Source organism: Tachysurus fulvidraco, chromosome 5 (assembly GCF_022655615.1).
Source record: "Tachysurus fulvidraco isolate hzauxx_2018 chromosome 5, HZAU_PFXX_2.0, whole genome shotgun sequence".
NCBI classification, from domain to species: Eukaryota; Metazoa; Chordata; class Actinopteri; order Siluriformes; family Bagridae; genus Tachysurus; species Tachysurus fulvidraco.
The window spans coordinates 16,328,083-16,351,556 of NC_062522.1; the positions used below are offsets into that span (position 1 = coordinate 16,328,083).

General features: G+C 40.8%; 1 protein-coding gene across 1 annotated transcript in view; it reads right to left on the reverse strand.

Moving 5' to 3' along the window:
• Positions 1 to 23,474, reverse strand: part of tex264a (testis expressed 264, ER-phagy receptor a) — a 64,965-nt gene that overhangs the window by 30,074 nt on the left and 11,417 nt on the right. The window contains exon 2 of the mRNA XM_027146611.2: positions 16,722 to 16,943. Coding sequence (XP_027002412.1) covers positions 16,722 to 16,943 — 222 coding nt within the window. The remainder of the gene's footprint in view (positions 1 to 16,721; positions 16,944 to 23,474) is intronic.

The following is a 23,474-nucleotide window of genomic DNA, read 5'->3' on the forward strand; positions in this document are numbered from 1 at the left end:
TTCTTGAAGACAAGGTTAAAGTTGAAGAACTTGAGTCGCCTGCAAACAGATCTGACCTCAACTCCACTAAGCACCTTTGGGAGGTACCGGAGGGCCAAGTTTACCTCAGTCCTCTTCACCCAGCTTCACATCCTGACCTCACTAATGCTTTTGTAGCTGAATGATGACAAATCCACACAGCTATACTGCATACTCGGGGTGAAAGCCTTCTGGGAAGAGTGGAGGGTATTATAACAGCAAAGAGGAACTACATCTGAAATGGGATGTTCAACAAGCAATATGAGTGTGATGGTCATGTGTCCATAATCCCTCCAGCTACACTACTCTACCATCAACCACCAGCAATTCATTAATCTCATACCATCAACACCCCCTAAGACACATCATGCCCATCTACACAAGTGGCACTAATAACAGTAATACAGTACCAGTTTTTATTTACTGTGTGACAGATTCTATGCGCATCATTTACTTTTAGTAAAGTTGAGTATTAATGTTTGAACAAAACCAAACTGAAGTCAAATTTTCCACCGGATTTAAGAAGTTTCTTGCATTCTCGTGTACGTACATCACAGCTCAATTGCATTCAGCGACACCCACAGAAATCAATAAAAGTCAAGATCAATAAAAGTGCACACACAGCTGGGAGCACCAAATGAACGGTCAGGATAAAAGCAGAAGTGGAAGTTATTCTGACTCACACCTAACAAAGGTGCTGGTGCTTACACAGCAGTTCATACTTTTTATATGGTGCCATTTCTTTTGTTACTATTTGCCTTCATTTATGTTTTCAGTTTTTATTTTTCAATATTTTCTTTTCTTTTCTTTTTTTTTTTTTTTTTTTTCATATTTTCAATATTAAATAACTGGGTTTCCCAAAAAAGTTCTTGATAATATCTGTTCTAGTGAACTAGCATGAGGACGTGTGTGTTAGAGACTCCAAAGCTACATGTCACTCTGGAAAAGGGTGTCAGCTAAATGCTATAAATCTAATAAAAAAAAATAAGTAATTTGAACTCAACAGTATATTCCATAGAAAAACATGCAGTACTCCGTGTGAGTTCTACAGTCTGGACTGAATGAAGGTGAGGTTTACATTAGTTATTTTTGTTGGGAGTAAATTTACACACACTCAGAAGCATGATTTGTTTAGGTTTTCCAAATTGACATTTTTTTGTTTTTTTTAAATAGAATGTCTTGTGCAAAAGATTTATGAATAAATCCTCTCATATTCAGCTTCATATTCAGAATATGAATTCATATTCAGCTTCATAACAGAGGCCCAATGTGTCTATTCTCTACCATTATAAACAATACTGATGCAGTGAACACAGACATTTATGCCTCGGTGTGATGTGAACCGTGAAGCCCTTCTGTGAGCCCACATTCTCTAGTAATGCCATAATTCAGCTGAAAACATATTTCTAAGAAACAGTAACAGAGTCTGACAAAGCTGGTTGAAATGAAGCATCCGGGGCAAAGTGTTATTTCATTTATACGTACACCATCACTTCTTTCTGGTTTGGAATATTCCCCCGAAAGATTTACCCTCAATTCTCAGGACTGAAGCCTGCACTGGCATTCAGACTTAAAGATAAGTGATATTGTACAAACATTACTCATTATTCATTCTTAAACAACAAAAAAGGTCTACTTATACTGGGGGGGAAAGGAGCCTTTCCCTATGATATGTGACTGGTAGACTTTAGACTAGCATTTCCATTACCTTATATCTGTTAGAAGTCATCTGGAGCAACATAAAGCAGGAGATGTCGGGAGATTTAAGGGTAAAGCAGATGTGTGGGTGAGAAAGAGTGGACTAACTGGATGAAGGGAGAATAGAGGTTTTATGGGAGATGCTAATGTGATATTTGAAGGCAGATATGATGTAATAAGAATAGACAGCACACTGGAGATGGCAGCACACTGTGTTAACCTTCAATAATAACCACGAAATCAGACACTCGGAAAAATGAGTCACATTTGAGGGAGTGAAAAGTTAGGCCTAACTGAAGCCTAACTACAGTTTCTAACATTGCACCTTTTTTTTAATGGAAGATTTCTAACAAGTTTAAAAAGGTTAATTCAGAATGCAATGACCGTTATATTACAGAACAGACCTGGGGTGTGTGTGATTGACAACACTGTATGTACTTAAAGTAATAAAACACTTCAGCTTAAAGTTGCTGTCTGAGGAATAACATGCTGATATTGGAAATTAAGCAAGGGTTTTAACAACCTTCTGATTCACTTTAGGCTGATTTTTTTCAATAACAGAAATCTTTGCTGTGTTTCACAGAAGCATCTATATTCAAACAGCAAAAAGGTGTTTTAGTAAATACTGAAATTGCCAGCTTTATAAAGCTCAGAACAGACAGGCGGACTAAAAGCACCACACAGCCCATTTAGCACTACGATGCTGCTTTCACTCTGCATGAGCTCCTATTAATCCTAGAATCCTGTGTGATTGCCATAACACAGATCAAATTTGCCACTGAGTGATCGAATTACAACTTGGCACGTTCACCCGCCTCTGTAATCAGCAACGCTTTCCAAAAGAGTTTACATTCAATTGGTCTCCATAATCAAGTCACTGAGTTTTAGTTGCTCACTTTTTGAAATTTCATCCAAGAATAACTTCACACATATAAAATGCACTTGTGTAATAAGACACAGGCATGCAGTCCAATTTACAACATGCAATCATCTTCATTGTGTGTGTTTCACAATGAATGTAACCCAACCAAATGTGAGTGACACAACCATCTGTAGTCATCAAATCAACCTCAGGCACTAAGTATTTTGTCTTTCTCTGTGAGACACACACACACACACACACACACACAAACACACCGAGAGAGAGAGAGAGAGAGAGAGAGAGAGAGAGAGAGAGAGAGATCGGCACTGTAGTCAGGCGCTGTTTATTATAGCAGGAGAACAATAGCAGTAGATACAGTAGGGAACAGAAGCTGGAGCAGAAACAGACAGAGAGAGCAGGAATGGAATTTATCTGTCAGTTAATCAACACCATTCATCTAGTCAGCATGCACATGCTCTCCGACATGCCAGAGTGGCAGAGAAGTAAAAGAAACACATACAAAATTATATTAAACATACTGATCCAACTGCATCACCTCAAACCGAGAAAATTCTGTTTTTGTTGTTGCTCCAGTTGAACTATAGGACAACTAAATACCTACCCCACAATCCCTACAGCCTTTACAGTGTTTAGTGTGAGAGCTAGATCAAGAAGATTGCTCCTGAAATAAGAGCTTTAATTAAAGCTTTGAAGGCCTATGATTTCTGCCCATCCTAATTCTCCGTCTCACACGTTCTCCACTGGACACCAGGCCTTAAGACAGGCTCCCCATGGTGCACATTAGAGCTGAAAATGCCAGGTTGCTGATGCCAAGCACAGAGACTCCACTCTCTGAATGGGAATAAACTGCTTTACCAGTGCACAGCAGCCTGAGGTATGTAACAGCTTTTTAATGAGGGCGTTTGTCCACTGGTACATTTTGGTAGTGACTTCAAAGGTATCATGACATACTTTTCTTAGAGGTGGATTAAAAATGACCTGCCCAGCCAAATTTCTGCATGTATACTGCTTAATTTTTATTTTCTATCAAGCAGGTTATTCAGAACTCCTGTATGATACTCTAAGGCATTCATGAGGCATATCCAAGCAATTAAAACAGAGAAAAGAGCTAGAAGTGTGGATACCATTACAGATAGAGGCATACTAATGTAAAAATCTTGCCAGAAAGATTTTTCAGGGGATCCGGTTGAGATGCCTGAGCATGCGGTGATCCTTAGCAGAGTCGCCTAACCGTGTCAAACAACAGCAATCATTCTCACTATATTGCTGGCTTGCTACTAAACTCCTGCCTTATTTCAGTTGAGAAATATAACCACTATGAAAACTATAGGCCTTTTTAAATTTCACTTAACCCCCGGTTATTGTAGTTCTAAAAACGGCTTGTATACCCAGGGTATGAATCTTTGCTCTGATGCATGGTCAGAACTGCAATTGTGCTGTTAAACCCCACAATGCGGTGCCAATGCAGTTAACCATTTTAAGTGTAAAAAGCCCTTGTACAGTGTCATGGAATAGCCATTTCTGGGGCTTTGATGCAAATAAATGTTTCAGCTTATCACTGGCAAAAGATCATGGCCATTGAAGGTGAAAAGGTCTGGTGTCTGGTCCAGTAGATAAGGTTAATTTGGATCATTAAACAAACACAGATACAGATAGTGGCATTGTGTTACACCACTATGTCAATAACGTACCTTCGGTTGTTTAGTTACACTGAGATGTTTGGTTGGTTTGTTACATTGAGAAAGTGGGGGTCTTTTTCCCACAGGTACAGTTAACTCATATTCATCAAGATACAGTATGAAGAAATGATGGTGAAGTGGGAATATATTCTGTTTTGAAAACTGTGTAATGTTTGTATTTTGGCTCTGTAGAAAACCCCTTTGACAAATGGACTATGTTTTTTCTTTAGTTGTTTACATGTATAAAGAAGGGAGTTTATAATCTTCCATAAGAAAAGTCATCATCTAAATTTAATCTTGTATTACACAAAAAGGGGTGGCTAGTTTTTTTTAAGCGGTATAACTAGTCATTTGAATGTAATATTGCATTTGCGAGTATTACAGGCTGAAAAACTGCATCCCAGCTAATTATTGTTTTTACATTCATGCTGTATATAAAGCACATTATGCTCTGCGTGTCGGTTCACCAGTCGAGCTATAACTTTCTGCATTTCAGTCATCTTAATTATTTGATTTATTTATGTTTATTTCGCTCAGGTACAATGGCCTCACTTCCTGTTTTCTATTTTAACTTCCTAATGAGTAATTACTCTTGATTTAAAAAGCAGTCACATAAACTTACACATATCTAATTAAACACAATTGTGTAAACTACCAATGGAAAATCTGAGGTTTTAGATTGCTCTTTAATTTCCCTGCATGTGAGTGATCAGGTTTCAGGGTTAGTGTTCAGATCTATAGGCAGCAGGTAACTGCTTGCTTTTCCTTGTTCTTAAGCTACACCGGTGCTTTAGATCCTACAGTTTAGACTAACTCATGAGGATTCATGTAGCTAATACTACAGTGGAGGAAGATGATGTGCTTCACTACAAGTGAACCTGTAGACATGAAAAAGATTAAACCTGAGACCACACACACACACACACATACACACACACACACACACACACACACACACACACACACACACACACACACACATACACAGAGCACATTGACTCAATGGCAATTAAACCACATCATTTAGTCATAGCCATCCGTCTCTGAATGATCATACAGCAGATCCAGCAGCCTGCAGATTAAGAACTCAGCAGCAGCAGCAACATGCTTGGTGAAGAACTCAGACTTGCTGATTATGCAAACACCTTACAAAAATCTGTACAGTGACAGGCAAAAAGATCATCTCAGTTCAACTTACTCTCTAATCTCCATTCAGATTCTCTCCCAATGAGAACACCGTTAATTTCATTCTGCGAGATCCCTGGCCACTGATGGGCCTAAAACTCCAACCCAAATCCCACTGGTGGGTCCTACATCTGCTTCGCTAAGCAGTGCTTTCACTGTGCACGTCTCAGGAGGAGGTTATATTTAGCGAACGCTCACCCACATTCTAACAGCACTATGCCCCTTCACGGACATAGTGCGCATCAATTAGGTTCCAGCCTCAGTTCTGAGATGTATCCTTTGGATTAAAGCTAAATAAAGAAAGTCAATTAGTTGTGAACCACGGGTCAAAATAAGTGAGCCGTAAAATCTCATCATGGCTTTTTATATCTGCCGTTGTCTTACTGCTCTAGCAGAGCACGTTTCAATAATTCATGCATATCTAATATTACATGTTCTAAACCCAATGACAATTCCTGACACAGCAGGTTACGTTACATTCCAGCGCTTTTGGTCAATCAAACGGCCATGAATTCAGTGCAGCAGATCAAAAACAACATGAGGATAAATAAATATGGATGTAGGGTACTTGAGGACAACACCAGCATTCAGAATCCAGATCTTTCTTTCCATACCTTTCTGTGTTTTTTTATCATCGGGTTAACTGAAGCTGTGTGATATTGTCTGTCTCGCACAAACATGACTAGATAAATAAATGATGTCTCTGAAAAATTGAGGGCAAGTCATTCAAAATATGTAGCCTGTGATCTTATGACAGGCAATCTTTTAAAGAAACATGCAAGAAACCACACACAAACACACACACACACACACACACACACACATACACACATACACACAAAGTATTGTATTATACAAGTTGTATTATGATGCTTTACATTTTAAATAACCATATAATTACAGAAGGGAAATTATTTATAAATCACACTATCTGTGCCACTCAGATGAGGAATTTCTCCTCGCCTCTGACATTTAAATTCATAATGGAATAGTTGGTGAAATTCTTCTCACATGACTGAACCAATGAAAATAATAATATAGTCTCTCTCTCATTACTTTCAGTAACTGCTTTATCCTGGTGAGCTGCTGATGGATCCAGAGCAGGTTCCTTGGAACGTTAGGTGTGAGGTGGGAAGCCACACCAGCACAGGATACACATGGACACAACTTGAGGCAATTATCGTAGCCAATTATCATAGCCTACTGACATGTTTTCAGAATGTAGGAGAACACACAGCAAAATCATGTAGGTAAGGGGGTGGGGGTGGGGAGAATGGACAGCTTAAGCTTGAAGTCAGCAACCCTAGAGGTGTGAGATAGCAAAGTTACCCATTTAACCATCAGGCTGCATCTAGGAAACAACTAAACAGACAATATCAACAAAAAAACTCTGGCCGCTTTTGCACCCCACATCCATCTGTAAAAAGTGAACAAAACAGATGATCTGGACCGACAAAATCCATGCAAGCTTCTTGCCTATCAATCATATGGTCTGTCAATACACAAACTGCCTCATATTTTCTAGCCTTGGCAAAATACTGAATACTGGAAATATGAGTTGTTTCTGAATTTGAAATATTTGCGGTTTCCCTTAAAATGGTCTCAATTCCCATCTCTCTACGGTCGGATATATGGATAAAAAGCCTTTTCCTCCATGAAGTGAAAGTTTAGGAGTGCTGGCTGTAGGAAAGTATTGAGTTCTTTAAATAAAAGAGCAGTAAAAAGAGCGAGTCTGTTCAGGATATTAAATACAAGGCTAAATTATAATACCTATCGAAAGCTCCATGATGAAACTGAGACCTGAGCAATTCATTATAGCCCAAGCTCTCAGTGATGGCATAAGTATTATGTAGGGCAAACTATCACACTTCTGCACACTCGCGCACACACCCGTGCGCCCCACACACACACTCACGCACACACACTAAAAACAGATAGGCAGCTGTTTTTATGATCCCCACTTTTTTGCAAAGTCTGTAATGCCCCACTTCAAGCTGTGTTTCCTCCTAAAATCGAACATTGTGAACTAAAAACTAGTCATTCCAAACTAATCTAAAAAAGTCCTTCTGGTCATCTGTCTTCTATCCTTTGGTGCATTTTAAATGAACAATGAGGGCTTGGTCTATTTATCTTAGTCTTGGTCTATTTATCTTAGTCTTAATCTTAAATTTCTATTGTCGCCACACATATATTCCTTACATGCACCTCCTTAATCAGCGCTGACGTGGTGTAAAGGGTGTTTCAGCAAAGCTGGCTAAAATATCAGCATAAATAGAGAGGTGTTACACTCTGTGTAATCACCGGACATGTCTGGGCTGGAAAGAAATCAGTCCCACGTTCACTTCTTCGTACCATTCATGAACGCCAGTGATGCTGTTGAGCCTTGTTCCACAACAGACCAGATTGATCTGCCTTAATACTCGGACCAACAGCAAATAATCTGATGTGGATTCCACGGACGTTAAAAAATGATAGTTAAAAAAAAACCTTTTAGATGGTAGGAAGTGAAAAGTGCTGAAGCAAGTTCCTGCAGAGTTGTAGTGCACTGAGAAAGCATCAGGGTAAAACCAGCATCTTTTCAGGTGGACTTCTCTCTTCTGATTGCTCGGAGTGTGCTGTCTGCGTTCACCCTGGCTTCCTTTGACCTGTCAGCCAGTAACAGTAAGTGCCAGAGAGACTAATAGAAGAAATGCGTGATGTGTGAAGGAGTGGGAGGAACAGGGCGAATGTGAGAGAAGGGGACTTCCTGATTTCCTAACATGGAAGTAAAGATGTGCGTTGAATAGTAATTGAACCACACTCGACCTTAACACGACAGGATGCCAGGAAAGGTTCTGACTCTCGCTGTCATGTAAGTGTCTCTCCTCCTCTTGTGCTGTCTCGCTGTGTGGCAGTTTGACAGTGTGATATGCGTACGCTCTCCATCAAAATGCTCCACCTGACTGTCCAGCAAAAATAAATAAATAAAATAAATACACAATAAGACCTCATGAGAAAAACAAAAAAGTTGCAGTAGCGTGATTCATTCTGTACCGCAGCTCTTTTCTACACAATGCAGTAAAATCCTGCGTACTGAAACCTTTAACCACTGTTTTATTTACTCTTGCATCCTTTTTTTGTTTGAAATTTAAAAAACGTATACAATAAAAAGGTTTCTCGCAGGTAAACAGGTGCATTCCTGTATACACAAACTGGTAATTACACAAAACTCCCCATGTTTAATTCAACATATAAAATATCAGAGAGGAGCGGCAGGTGGAATGTGATTTATTCATGAGTTGTAAAGTGTACAGTAGGAGCATCCAGGAAAGTGCACAGGTAAGCTGAAAATGAACAAGCATCTCCTCTTCAGGGAGGAAATAAACAAAATCACACACTGCACATCTGAAAAGCTTTACCAAGTTAAGCCATTCACTCATCTTCAGCAATAAGGTCTTGGAGGATCTTGTGAACAACTGTGAGGCAAAAATATTGCAGGGATGCAATGACTGTCCATTGCAGGGCACCTCACACACCACTCACACCACACACCACTCACACCACACACACCACACACAAAAAAATAAAAAAAAAAAAAAAAAAAAAACAAAAAAGAAAAAATAAAAAAAAAAAAAAAGAAAAAAAAAAAAAAAAAAAAAAAAAAAGAAATAAAAAAAAAAATAGAAAAAAAAACAAAAAAAAAAAAAAGAAAAAGTAAAAAAAAAAAAAAAATAAAAAAAAAAAAATGAAAAAATAAAAACAAAAACAAACAGACAAGAAAAAACAGACAAAGCAAAAAAAACAAAAAAGAAAAAAAAACACAACAAAAAAACAAAAAAGAGACAAAAAACAAAGAGACACAGACACAAAAGAACACACAAAAAAAACAGACAAAAACACAAATAAAACAAACACACAAAGAAAAAACACACAAACAAAAAAAAACAAGAACACAAAAACAACACAGAAAACAAAACACAAGAAACAAACAAACACACACAACACAACAACACACACAACAACACACAACACGCACACACAACACACACACGACACACACACACAACACAACACAAAAACACACACACACAACAACACGCACACAACACACAACACACACAACAACACACACACCACACACACACACCACTCACACACACACCACTCACACACACACCACTCACACACACACACACCACTCACACACACACCACACACACACACACACACACACACACACACACACACACACCACTCACACACACCACTTACACACACCACTCACACACACCACTCACACACACACACACCACATACACACACACACAACTCATACACACCACTCGCACACACTCACACTCACTCGCACACACGCACACACGCACACACCACTCGCACACCACTCGCACGCACACACTCACTCGCACACCGCACACACTCACTCGCACGCACACACTCACTCGCACGCACACACTCACTCGCACGCACACACTCACTCGCACGCACACACTCACTCGCACGCACACACTCACTCGCACGCACACACTCACTCACTCACTCGCACTCACTCACTCGCACGCACACACTCGCACGCACACACTCACTCGCACGCACGCACACACTCACTCGCACGCACGCACGCACTCACTCGCACGCACGCACGCACTCACTCGCACGCACGCACGCACTCACTCGCACGCACGCACGCACTCACTCGCACGCACGCACGCACTCACTCGCACGCACGCACGCACTCACTCGCACGCACGCACGCACTCACTCGCACGCACGCACGCACTCACTCGCACGCACGCAGGCACACACTCACTAGCACGCACGCACACACTCACTCGCACGCACGCACACACTCACTCGCACGCACGCACACACTCGCACGCACGCACACACTCGCACGCACGCACACACTCACTCACTCGCACGCACACACTCACTCACTCACTCGCACGCACACACTCACTCACTCGCACGCACACACTCACTCACTCGCACGCACACACTCACTCACTCGCACGCACACACTCACTCACTCACTCGCACGCACACACTCACTCACTCGCACGCACACACTCACTCACTCACTCACTCACTCTCACGCACACACGCACTCACTCACTCACTCACTCACTCACTCTCACGCACACACGCACACACTCACTCACTCACTCACTCACTCTCACGCACACACGCACTCACTCACTCGCGCACACACACACTCACTCGCACACACAAACGCACTCACTCACTCGCATGCACACACTCACTCGCACGCACACACACACAAACGCACACACTCACTCGCACGCACACACTCACTCGCATGCACACATTCACTCGCACGCACACACAAACGCACGCACTCACTCGCACGCACGCACTCACTCGCACGCACGCACTCACTCGCACGCACGCACTCACTCGCACGCACGCACTCACTCGCACGCACGCACTCACTCGCACGCACGCACTCACTCGCACGCACTCACTCGCACGCACACACTCGCACGCACACACTCTCACGCACACACTCACTCACTCGCACGCACACACTCACTCACTCGCACGCACAAACGCACACACTCACTCACACGCACTCACTCACACGCACACGCTCACTCGCACACACAAACGCACACACTCACTCACACGCACTCACTCGCACGCACACACTCACTCACTCTCACACACTCACTCACACACACAAACGCACACACTCACTCACACGCACTCACTCACACGCACACGCTCACACGCACACGCTCACACGCACACACAAACGCACACACTCACTCACACGCACTCACTCACACGCACACGCTCACTCGCACACACAAACGCACACACTCACTCACACGCACTCACTCGCACGCACACACTCACTCACTCTCACACACTCACTCGCACGCACTCACTCGCACGCACTCACTCGCACGCACTCACTCGCACGCACTCACTCGCACGCACTCACTCGCACGCACTCACTCGCACGCACACACTCGCATGCACACACTCGCACGCACACACTCGCACGCACACACTCGCACGCACACACTCGCACGCACACACTCGCACGCACACACTCACTCACACGCACTCACTCGCACGCACACACTCACTCACTCTCACACACTCACTCACACGCACTCACTCGCACGCACTCACTCGCACGCACTCACTCGCACGCACACACTCGCACGCACACACTCGCACGCACACACTCACTCACTCGCACGCACACACTCACTCACACGCACAAACGCACACACTCACTCACACGCACTCACTCACACGCACTCACTCACACGCACACGCTCACTCGCACACACAAACGCACACACTCACTCACACGCACTCACTCGCACGCACACACTCGCACGCACACACTCGCACGCACACACTCACTCACTCTCACACACTCACTCACACGCACTCACTCGCACGCACTCACTCGCACGCACACACTCGCACGCACACACTCGCACGCACACACTCGCACGCACACACTCGCACGCACACACTCGCACGCACACACGCACTCACTCGCACGCACACACTCACTCACTCACTCACACGCACGCACACACTCACTCACTCACTCACACGCACGCACACACTCACTCACTCGCACGCACTCACTCGCACGCACACACTCACTCACTCGCACGCACTCACTCACTCGCACGCACACACTCACTCACTCGCACGCACTCACTCGCACGCACACACTCACTCACTCACTCGCACGCACTCACTCACTCGCACGCACACACTCACTCGCACACACAAACGCACACACTCACTCACACGCACACGCTCGCACACACTCACTCACACGCACACGCTCGCACACACGCTCGCACACACGCTCGCACACACGCTCGCACACACACACGTACATATGCATACACACACACACACACACACACCCCACATCACATCACACACACACACACCCCACATCACACACCCACCCACCCACCCACAGTGCAACACATATGCAGATGCACACAGATATACACACACACACACACACACACACTTTAGAATCAGCAGTACCCCAGGTTCAGGATGAAATAATAAACACTGGAGATGTGAAGTGACAATGTAACCCACTTCAACACACTGAAACAGTTTAACTGACCAAAAATAATTTGCTTTATAGTGTGTTATCAAAGTTTACATTTATTTAATGCAGGTTTCCTCCAAATATATAAACTGCCGCTGGACTTATTACTGGTCACTGTTTTCAGGAAGGTGATGTTTAAAAGCTTTAAAGACTAATATCAGAGTTAAGTGCAGAGTTTGGCACCATTTATATTCTTGACCTTGCACTATTTTCCTTTGCTTATTTTATTCCTGTTGTCCTCACCATCATCTCATTTCAGATGATCAACAATCCACCCATGACCTGCCATCTGTCCAGTTACACACCCTCCCAATCTGTAGTTGTTTCACACACACAAACAAGCACACACACGCACTCACGCACACACACACACACACACACACACACACACACACACACACACACACACACACACACACACACCACACCAGCATTTTGTCTCTTTGAAAAGGTCTGCTCCACAGTGTGCATGTGCATTCACACTTTTACTATTATTCATCATGTTCAGTCCACCTTCATACTGTCAGCAGATTGAGAAGAATGAGGCTGGGTTTACTGGAGTGGGTAAGATTACAGGCAAGAAAGGAGCAGTGATGCACAGGAGTATGGAGAAGCAAGAGGCAAGAAAGAGAGGAGGAGGAGGAGGAGGAGGAGGACAGGGCAGTAAAAGCAGCGATTTTTGATGAAGGGATAAAAGGAAGATGAACAACTCTGTCTGATCTGAGAGCGATCCAATGTTTAAACCACAACCCTCATTAAACCTTTCTGCCTCCCTGGACCAACTGAAGGAATGCCAGCATTAAACAGGCATGGTCACTACAGCAGAGCAGGACAAGGAAGAATACTACTACTACTACTACTACAACTAATAATAATAATAATCATAAAAATAGTTATTAGTAAAAAGGTTAAAAATGTCTTCATAGAAAAATTCAAAGTAAATTAAATGAACTATGCTGCAGGAACATGTTTCAGAGTATTAGACATTATGATTAAAGATAACGAAATATGTTCTAGTGTATTTGCAACTAATTCTCTATCTTCTACAATAAAATATATATATTTTCCCTTAATGCAGAACATATTGGTCAAACTCATTTATAATGGATTTTCTAACGCTGCATCCATGTTCAATGTTCAATTCTTATTTCATATCCTGTACTTGCAGAGGAAGTGAGAAGGGACGTGTGGGATTAGAATGAATATATTTTCAATTCTATGCAAACTGAGTATGATGCCATAAATGCCACAAATCCAGTCGACAGGCTCCAGGGAATTCCAAAGACATTTAGTCCGACTCTGATACAGTAGATAAGGCAAAGCTGAGATAGTGCTGTCAAGTAACAACGCTAGCAGTTGCACGTGATGTCACGGATCAGGGAAGTCATTACGTTCTAAAACCTATAAATAATAAAACAAATCATATTTTGGGGGAAGGAGTTCATGAACTTCATTAATAGAATAAAATAACCACATATTATTGTTTATAAATGGAATTCAGCAACCACCTTTATCCTTTATAAACAGTTTTCAAGCAACAGGATTTCTTTCACGTGCACAATTACTGTAGAAAGAGACTAAGCAGAAATAAAAGTTAGATTAAAAACTCTACTAACTTTACTATAAACTGATGCTTGAACTCCACTTTACTTACAAAGGCTAAGATTTTGTCATAAATCTTTCTATAAAAACATCCCAGACTACACACCCACACAGTCGCACACATGTCTTTTCATTTTTATTATCATTTATTATCATTTTTATTATTTTTATTATTTATTACATTTCATTTTTATAATCTGTTGCACTCCTTCTGCAGACATACTCTACTCGTACTATCTACACACAAACACACACACACACACATCAATAACACCACACTCTGATCCTCCTCCGCTTCCTGCTGTGGCCATGTAACTATTGCACTGACCTCAGTGAGCAATCCAACACACCAGGCAGGCCAAAAAGCACCTGTGTATGGTGTAGTAGTCACAGCAAGGATAAATCCTTGGGAAAAGTGTCAGTACGAAAAAGCAGTAGGGACAGAGACTGGAAAACACATTGCTTTCTGCACTTTTACATCATGTGGACAGACAACTGTCTGGGGAACTGTTATGTAACCGGGCAGAGGCCTGCTGCTGCTGCTGCTCTGTGATGAAACTTCTTCTACAAACAGTCACTCATAAATAACAGGATAAAATATTGATACTGATGCACTGTGTTCAAATATTAGTTCAATTAAGAATTTGAATGATTTGAGTTTAGACCTACAAGCCACCTCAGTGTATTTCCCTCTGCTGACTAATGCGTAGAAAATACCAGGTTTAGAAAAAGGACATCCTCGGATTACGTATTTAGTTTTGATTATGCTATGACTGTGCGTAGACAGATGGCGACGCCCACACACAGGAGTACAACATGCATACCAACTCTGCCAAGCTGGCCTCACCTTCACTGTGGGGTGTGACTGTTGCTGATTGCAGAGACATATGGAGCTTCATGTGGAGTCATCGCAGCACAGAATGCACGCAAGTATCACAGCAGAATCAGCTGTCTTCGTGCCAGTTCACTACAGCCTGTTCTGTATTTACTGTTTAGATAATAATATAACTGGAGGCACAGTGACTACGCACTGTTGAGGTTGGTGACGGTTATCCGGGGTGTCCCTCGAATTGTGTCCCAAGTCCCCTGGGACAGGATTCTATCCCCATTACTCTGTTTGGGATAAGTACAGAAGTTGGATGGATGTATAATAATGTATTAATCTACTGTGTTCCTATTGAAGTGACTAGCTATATTTATAATCGCTGACCGTTGTATGAGAAACCTGCAGAATCATGCAATTTTGGCAGTCAGCTAATCATGCAGCGCAATGCAAATGATGCATTTAACAGATTCATTCCAACTGTAGCGAAGGAGCATCGCAGACATTTTGACAGCCAGTATCTGATGAAGTCACGGAGACATCTGAGTTTTTCCAGATACATAATAACAATTAAAAGATAGAAGAGAAAAGAGCTTCTGTCTAAAAAGCTAACGAGTAAGACATTCCCTCATGCTAACACTATAGGTTATAGGTCAGAAATTACTTCTGGGTCATTGATGGTCAAATACTGAAATACTGAAAAAACTTACCAGCACTAAATATTAAAACCATTAACTATCAAGAACTAAGAAAAGCAGGCAAAAGGAAAGCTAAACCGTAGTAAACAGTAGGCTTAACCAGAGCTTTCAGCTTTCAAGTAATATTGATTTTTGCAGTCAAAAGTTCCAGTGCATGTCCCTTAAATCTTAGGCTCTAAATTCAATTCAATTCGGTGAGCTTAACCCGGAAAGTTAATGTCTCCAAGAAGGTGGTGTTGTCAACAGGCAATAATGCATCTTTCTTTTTACGCCTACTGTATGTGGTAAACATTTAGCGAATAATCCCAGAAGGCCAGAGTGAAAGCATATGTTGCAAGGTATAAATGGGGTATGACCTGCCCTTATTAGCAAACACACCGCTATACCTCACACACTTACCTTTCCTTTCCTTTCCTTTTTTGTATGTTTATTGTTCTTTTAATTCCAAGCCTGCATCAATGGCTATTTTCATGACTTTTACAGTAACAGCAACTATATGAGGCCAATTACTTTAATACTCAATAAGTACTTCAGAATTTTCCTTGGTGAGACATTTTGGAAGAAGCCTACATACATATTTTCCAAGTATAATATATATTGTCTAGTGTAGTTAAGAGCAAAACAATACGTTAATATAAGTTTAAGAGAAAACACATGTTGAGAGTTTTTCCCTATTTAATAGGAAAGCATGTGTAAGTCTCAAGTGTCCAATAAAAGCATCTTGTGAATGTCAGAGTACTGAGAACCTTTCTTGCTCTCCCTCAGTGTTACACACACTTACACACATCTACTGTATATAAACTTTTACATGCAGGGTACTGAGTACTGAGTGCTACAAGTTAAGCAGGATTGTGGGAAAATAGTTCATTACTAAAACAAGGCCTGAGATAACACTCCTAAAAGTCTCTTATGTATCTATTTATTAAAGAGAATTTAAATATTCCAATATGTACAACACTGTCTGTGAGAAAAAATTGAATAAAAAACAGCAATTATTTAGGTCATCGCTTACTGTGATGTAGCTGTGGAGCTCAGGGAAGACTCTGTACGCCCCACAGATGGGGGACAGCATGCATCGGTTAGGGAAAGAAGAAGTCACAGCACAGGAGATCTCTGGGAAGGAGATGACCCGATATCCAAACTTCTCATACAGACGCTGTATCTCTTCATCCGTTTTTTCTTCGTCCTGGCTCAGAATACTCCCCACTACATAACGACAACAATCATCTTCAGCCTGAAAGAGTCAATGCAAGAGAGACAGAGTGAGCTACAAACATTTATTTATATAGAAGAGATAAATGCCATATATGCATTTTATTTTATGAAAAAAAAATGTACACACTGCTGTTATAAAGACAGGGTTTAATGAATTAAAAAAACGATCATTTCAGAATCAGAAACATTTTAGGGAAAAATAAGTGTTAACAGCTTTTATAACTGTGGCTGTGTTCAGAATGAACCAATCATATTCAATCTCATATTCAAAAGTAATTACCGTACAGCTGTCATCGACAGAGTTATTCTGATTATCCCCTAAATAAAGATCCGCTGTTACTGTAGGATTTTACTTCACATTATCTTGGTTTCTTCCAACATATGGTTCACAAAGAGCTTTCAAAGCATGTATGGTGCCTCGTTTGTTGAAAGGTATTGATCAGGAGAAGGGTAGAACAGAAACGTTAGAAACACCATAAAGGCCATCATCAACAAAGAAAGAAAATCACAGTAACCTCACCAAGAAGAGGACATCCATCCAAACTGTATTAAAGGTCTAAACATATCACAGAGACGCATCGCAGAGACTGCAGAGAATCTGACAGCAACACTAAAGGAGTTGCAGGAATATCTAACATGTACTGATTACTTATTATCTCACAGCAATCTGTCTTATTCTTCACGTCAGGGCTACTAAGTAAACGCAAGCCCTTTCTCACAAAAAGTATTCAAGCTCAATTTAACTACCCCAAACCATGTTGGGAAACGTGTGCGCCTGTTGAGACCGATTCCAAAAGAAATGATTCCATAATAATACCATAAGTATTACCAAACAATAAAAGCAGCGTTAATGTATTCATCGATAGAGACTTAAGAGCACATTTGTACGTCGCTCTGCCAAAAGCCGTAAATGTAAATATAAATATTTATGATAAATAAGTGTTACCTTCTCCTACCAAGCCCTTTTTCTAAAACCAATGCTTATTTTTTATTATATTACAAAACTAAGTAGCTTAAAACACATGTGAAATTCTCAATAACTCGACTGATACAGTAATTTCCCAGCAGTCCCAGATGTGTAATATATTCACTAGCCCTGCAGACAGTATTAACCATACTAACCATGCCTTAATCCAATCTGATCACCTTAGATTTAATGCAGTGTTTTAAACGTCTGCTCTAGAACTGTTGGTGGGTAAAAAGAACTGAAGAGACTGACCACTGAGCTTCAGTAGGTGGAATTATTTACTCAAGCAAGCAAGCACTATATGTCTTAACCTGGACATTTACTGGAATTAACACTATGGACAGAGAAACCGCATAATGATAAACACCTTAATCAGCCAAATAGCAGCATGTAAAATATGGCATTAATTTGGACTCTATTCTCGCTCTACTTTTACTCTGGCAGTATGAAACATGAAGATAGACAGTGTGCATTTATAACATCCATGACATGATTTATAACAAGGCCATGTCTTAGTATGTCACTCCCACGACTATTTATCAAACGGTCCTTGAAGGAACAAATGTTACAGCAATAAGAAATAGTCAACTGTCCCTTTCAAATGCAACCACTACGGCTTCTCCTACTGCTGGACAGATTGTCTGCTCATGAGTGTCACACCGCTCCTTGCCGTGAGTAATTACAGGGAAGGAGTCAGTCAGTGCAGTAAAACAGTAAATGACACAGTTGTAGTCACACTGATAAAGCTGGTCTCGTTGTTAACTGCTAGCACTATAAATACTTATGGTCAGTCGAGTGTAAAGCTGGACACTTTGTGTCACTACATGGACAACTTCTTCAAAGCTAAACTAACACAACAACATTAACACAACAAAATACGCAAACTTTGCAACAGATGAAGTCCTACTGCTCTGAAAAAAGTTATTGGTACAGTTGGTACAGTGATTCAAATATCCACATTGTTTGCATGTTATCTATGATACCAATGCTTGCTCTGTGATTTTTATCTTATTTTATATAGACTTTTTCTGACATTTATTCACACCACACACACACACACACACACACACACACACACACACACACACACACACACACACACACACACACACACACACACACGTCCTCCTCTACAGCAAGTAACTCCAGTCTTGAAATAAGCATCATATTCAGAGCTCATGCAATTTCTCTCACCCCACACAGTTGGAGACAACATGCCCAAGACACTACAAGCAATTATTAGGAGCTCAGAGGCCTCTACATCCTCCATCCCTCACCATGATGTTCACTTAGCTCAGAGCACTTTTCACAACGAGTACAGAAAAATAAACGGCCCACACTACTGATGTTTATGTAAATCAGGCATGAATGAATATATACAGAAATTAAAAAACATAAGATCTGCAGAACAGATTAAGCAGTCTCTGTGTGAGCCATGGATGAAGTTGGGCATCAGCTAATGTGCCAGACAAGGAACTATCTTGCAGCGTAATTGGTTGTCGTGTCAGAGACAGTGTTTTGGGCAGATAAGAGAAACAAACAAAGCTGTCGTAAAGACAGGATGTGTTCACTGCCCATGACTTACTACATTTCTTTTCCACCACTCACTGAAACCATGCCTGTGATTTTTCTCCCCTTCTCACTAATTCCTTAGTGCCTAGCATGCTCATTATTTTAGCCTAATAGTGTGCAGTCGTGTCCTCAAATGCTCACTTGGCCCTTGGGACTGGAAGATAGCCATCAACAGAAAGCACAGTGTAGTTTCTTTTCTCTGTTCAGATTTCTTTTTGTGTCGCCTCTGGAGGCCTGACGGCGACTAAGCAATTTCAAAAATAATTCCCTGTTTGATAGTGTAAGAGGCCTGCTTTTTGAACGATGAAGGCTCCACTACAATAAAAAGGTAGGCTTCAGTGTGGTAATTCTTTATTAGCAGACCCATAATTCAGATTTACTCCTTTCATCATTCCTTTCCCCTTATCACTTTTCCCTGCTCCATCCCTCAGGGTTAGCACTTCCGGAAATCCACTCAAGCACAATATCTGTGCTGCTCCTCATCGATAACAGCTAACGGTGCCGGATTTTCGTGTGTTTTCAAATTGTTTTTCACGGCAGCCGAAAAATAGCAAGGTTCCATGCATAGCTGTTGAGCCCCTAAGGTGCTCCGATCTGCATAATTATGGGAAAGAAGTCAGCTCGCCTTCGAATCAAGAAGCAACTCATGAAAATTCAACAGACGACCGCTCTCCTGGCCCTGAGAGCCAGAGTCACACTCAGAATTAAAAAAAGAAAGAAAGAAAGAAAGAAAGAAAGAAAGAAAGAAAGAAAGAAAGAAAGAAAGAAAGAAAGAAAGAAAGAAAGAAAGAAAATAATTTGACTCACTATAAATAATCACAGAAACTAGTGATTATTAATAATCAAGAAACAGAAACAACTGATTAAAGGAACCCCCAAGCTAAGTTCTGCTCAAGGTTAGAGTTACTCATAGACCTGTACATAGGCTGATATTAATTAGTTTTGTGTTGTTTTTTTATTTTTTGTGTTGTTTTTTTATATTTGCGTTGCTTAATCAGGAACTAGGTTTTTTTTGGTAAAATATATAAAGTGTAAACATTAAATCTTTCTTTCTCTGCATTCAGCAGCTTGTATTAATTAATTAGCAAATTTATATATGGGAAAGTTTCAAAATCTTTTAAAATCATCTTTCAACCCGTACAGTATGCATCCTGATATGGAGTAGAAGATATTTAGCATGTTTGCCTCAAACCTCTGGGGTTGGAGGTCTGAGTCTGGTTAGGCAGGAAAACACCCGAAAGGGATATCAGTCCTTCCACAAAGGGGTTATTACACCTTCTCATTCATACCAAGCAGCAATTTAAAGTATAATCCTACAAACCTAAAATAAATCAACTTTTTACAATAAATCAAATTTACAGCATTAAAACTCCAGTCCAGTGCAGTGTGTCATGGTGGCTTGATGGTTAGCATGTTTCTTTCCCATCTCCACCCTGTGTGCACAGAGTTGGCATGCAGTGATGCCCCCCCGTTCTATTGTATGTTCACCTGATTCCTCCTCTAGACCAAACACATGGACTGTAATACAGGCATCTTTAAGTTTTCTGTGGTGTGTGAATTTGCATGTACATGATTGTGCCCTGTGAGGAGTTGGCACACTGACAAAACTGTTGCCTGTCTTGTTCAGGCTCCCTGTGACCCTTTGTAGGATAAACAATACGGAAAATAAATGCCTGAGAACCGGTGTCGTCCGTAAAGAGTGGGATTGAGATGTTTCTGTGTTGAATCTCTGAGGTTGTGATTAAATACGACAAAACTCTTACAAGGCTTAAACATAACTAATGTATTTATCCACTTCCCCTACCTGTGGGTGTAGTAACATAAGTTCAGAAATTTTAGCAAACCATTCTGATTGGTTGATGATTTTTGGTATTGTAGTTGTGCTGAAAATCCAGGCACGAATGGAAGAAAGGCTCAACACGAGAGTATAAAAGATGTTTGCAAAACAACATACGCACACCTTGGTGAAAACAGCAGATATGTCAGAGCAGCGTATTCTCGAACGGTGTGCACTATTTTATGCATGAGTAAAACAAATCTCTGCACAACCCAGACAGATTTGTGGAATGTGGACATGTTTTTTTTTTCCTTCACACAACAGCAAAAGAAAGCTGAAAGATTCCTGCACATGGATTATAGTGTTATGCTCTCTACATTTGGCAGTAAAAATGATGCCATATGTTCCTGTAGAAACCCAGCAGGTGAATCTGGCCTCATTTTAGCTTGATGGAGCACCAGACCTCACTAGAACCCTCTTCTTTCAATAAAGAGACTCTAGATTGACTCTTACAGAAAGCAGCATGCTGTGATTATTCCTCCTGTGCAATGTTCTAGAAAACCTCCAGGGTGTGTGATTTAGAGACGAGGACACAGCTGGGCCCCAAGGTTCGACTCATTCTAATGCAGCTGGGAGCAGAATGAATGCAAAATGTTATCAAGGACAGGTGGAATATTAGTAATGTTAACCAATTACTTTATACCTCTTGTCATTTCTGTGCAAAAAAGTTTTCTAAGAGCAAAATCTAATTCAGTGTTATTCACATTCTACTACACTTTATAGGGAAAATTGCTGTCCTGGCAATTTTTTATCAAATTCCTCCCTAAAAAAAGCAAAGCTACTTGAATTTTAAAGAACAAATGAATGAAAGTTCAGATTTTCCGAAGACACGCGTCCTCTAAAAGCTTCAGTCTAAAAATCTACAACGCAAATGAATGCTTACATCCTATAAAGAGGAAATTAGATATGAAACGAGAATTCTGAACTTTTTAATGAGGCAGTGGCGGAGATATTCGGAGATATCAGTCGTCTTCAAGTCTTACAATCCTACTCGAGAAAACAGTCAGCGCATGGAGGCATTAGGGAAATAATAATTTTTATATTAAATATCCATCAATCAAATAATCTTTAAGTAAGATTATTATAGATTATTTTTCATCGTTAGTATTAGATTGGAGATTAAAAAGAATCTGTTGTTTCTTCTTGGATTTCTCTTTTTATCAGCAGGATCGGATTTTTCTTAACTTTGAAAAGTCTGAAACAGATTTTTAGACATGATCAGCTGACGGTTGAGGCATTCGTGAAGCAGCCGTGAAGTAGTTTAGCTGAGAGACAAATCATCCTTTCTATATCAAACCCTTATGGCTGACATTTTTAAAATTGTGGAAAATATTGATACGCTAAAGTTTTCTGTGAGGGAACTTTTTTAGTTAAAGGTATTTTAACATTTTAGTTAGAGGTAAAGCTGTAAATATCTGGCATGAAAAAACCAGGGCAGCACGACAAGCTCTTTGATTTACAGTATTAATAGCTTGTCTCAAGGGCATTACACAACATTAACTGTAACTAGGAACATGCTTTTGAAGTATCGTTTTTCTTTACTAAATAAAAAAATTGAGATGTGACAAACTGCTTGCATATGCAGTGCTGCAGGCATGAATCCTAAAGTAATTTTTTTTAAATGGATTTTGGGTTCAATGACTGATGTAATGTAACAAGGTCAAGATATTTTGTCAATTTATTTTACAACATAAAATACATTAGTAATATGACATTCGTGAGTTTTTATGCTTTTACTTGTCTTGAAAAATGCAATTGATTACAAGTGGTTAAATGTGACAAGAGAGGTTGTCAGGGACATTAAACATCATACAGAACAGGAAAACTATTCTGAACTGTTCTAAATATAAACTATTCTAACTCTAACTTTTTATTTATTCAGATTCAGCCACAGAAAGAGCACAGTGGATTCTTATTAGGGAACATGTTTTTTTTAAATAAAGATTTAAAAAGTGTTGACGGAAGCTTAGCTGTGCGGACGACGTCATGCATCCATGGGGTAGATAGTTTACAGCATCATTTCAAAATACATGAGTTTTGTTAATTTATGTACAAGAACCATAAGATGTTGGTAGACACAGAGTGTATATCCAAAATCCAGTAACAATCCTACTGGGTTTTGATTGAGGGAACCAGAGTGCTGCTTACTTCCGGGTTGGCCTTCAGAAATACAT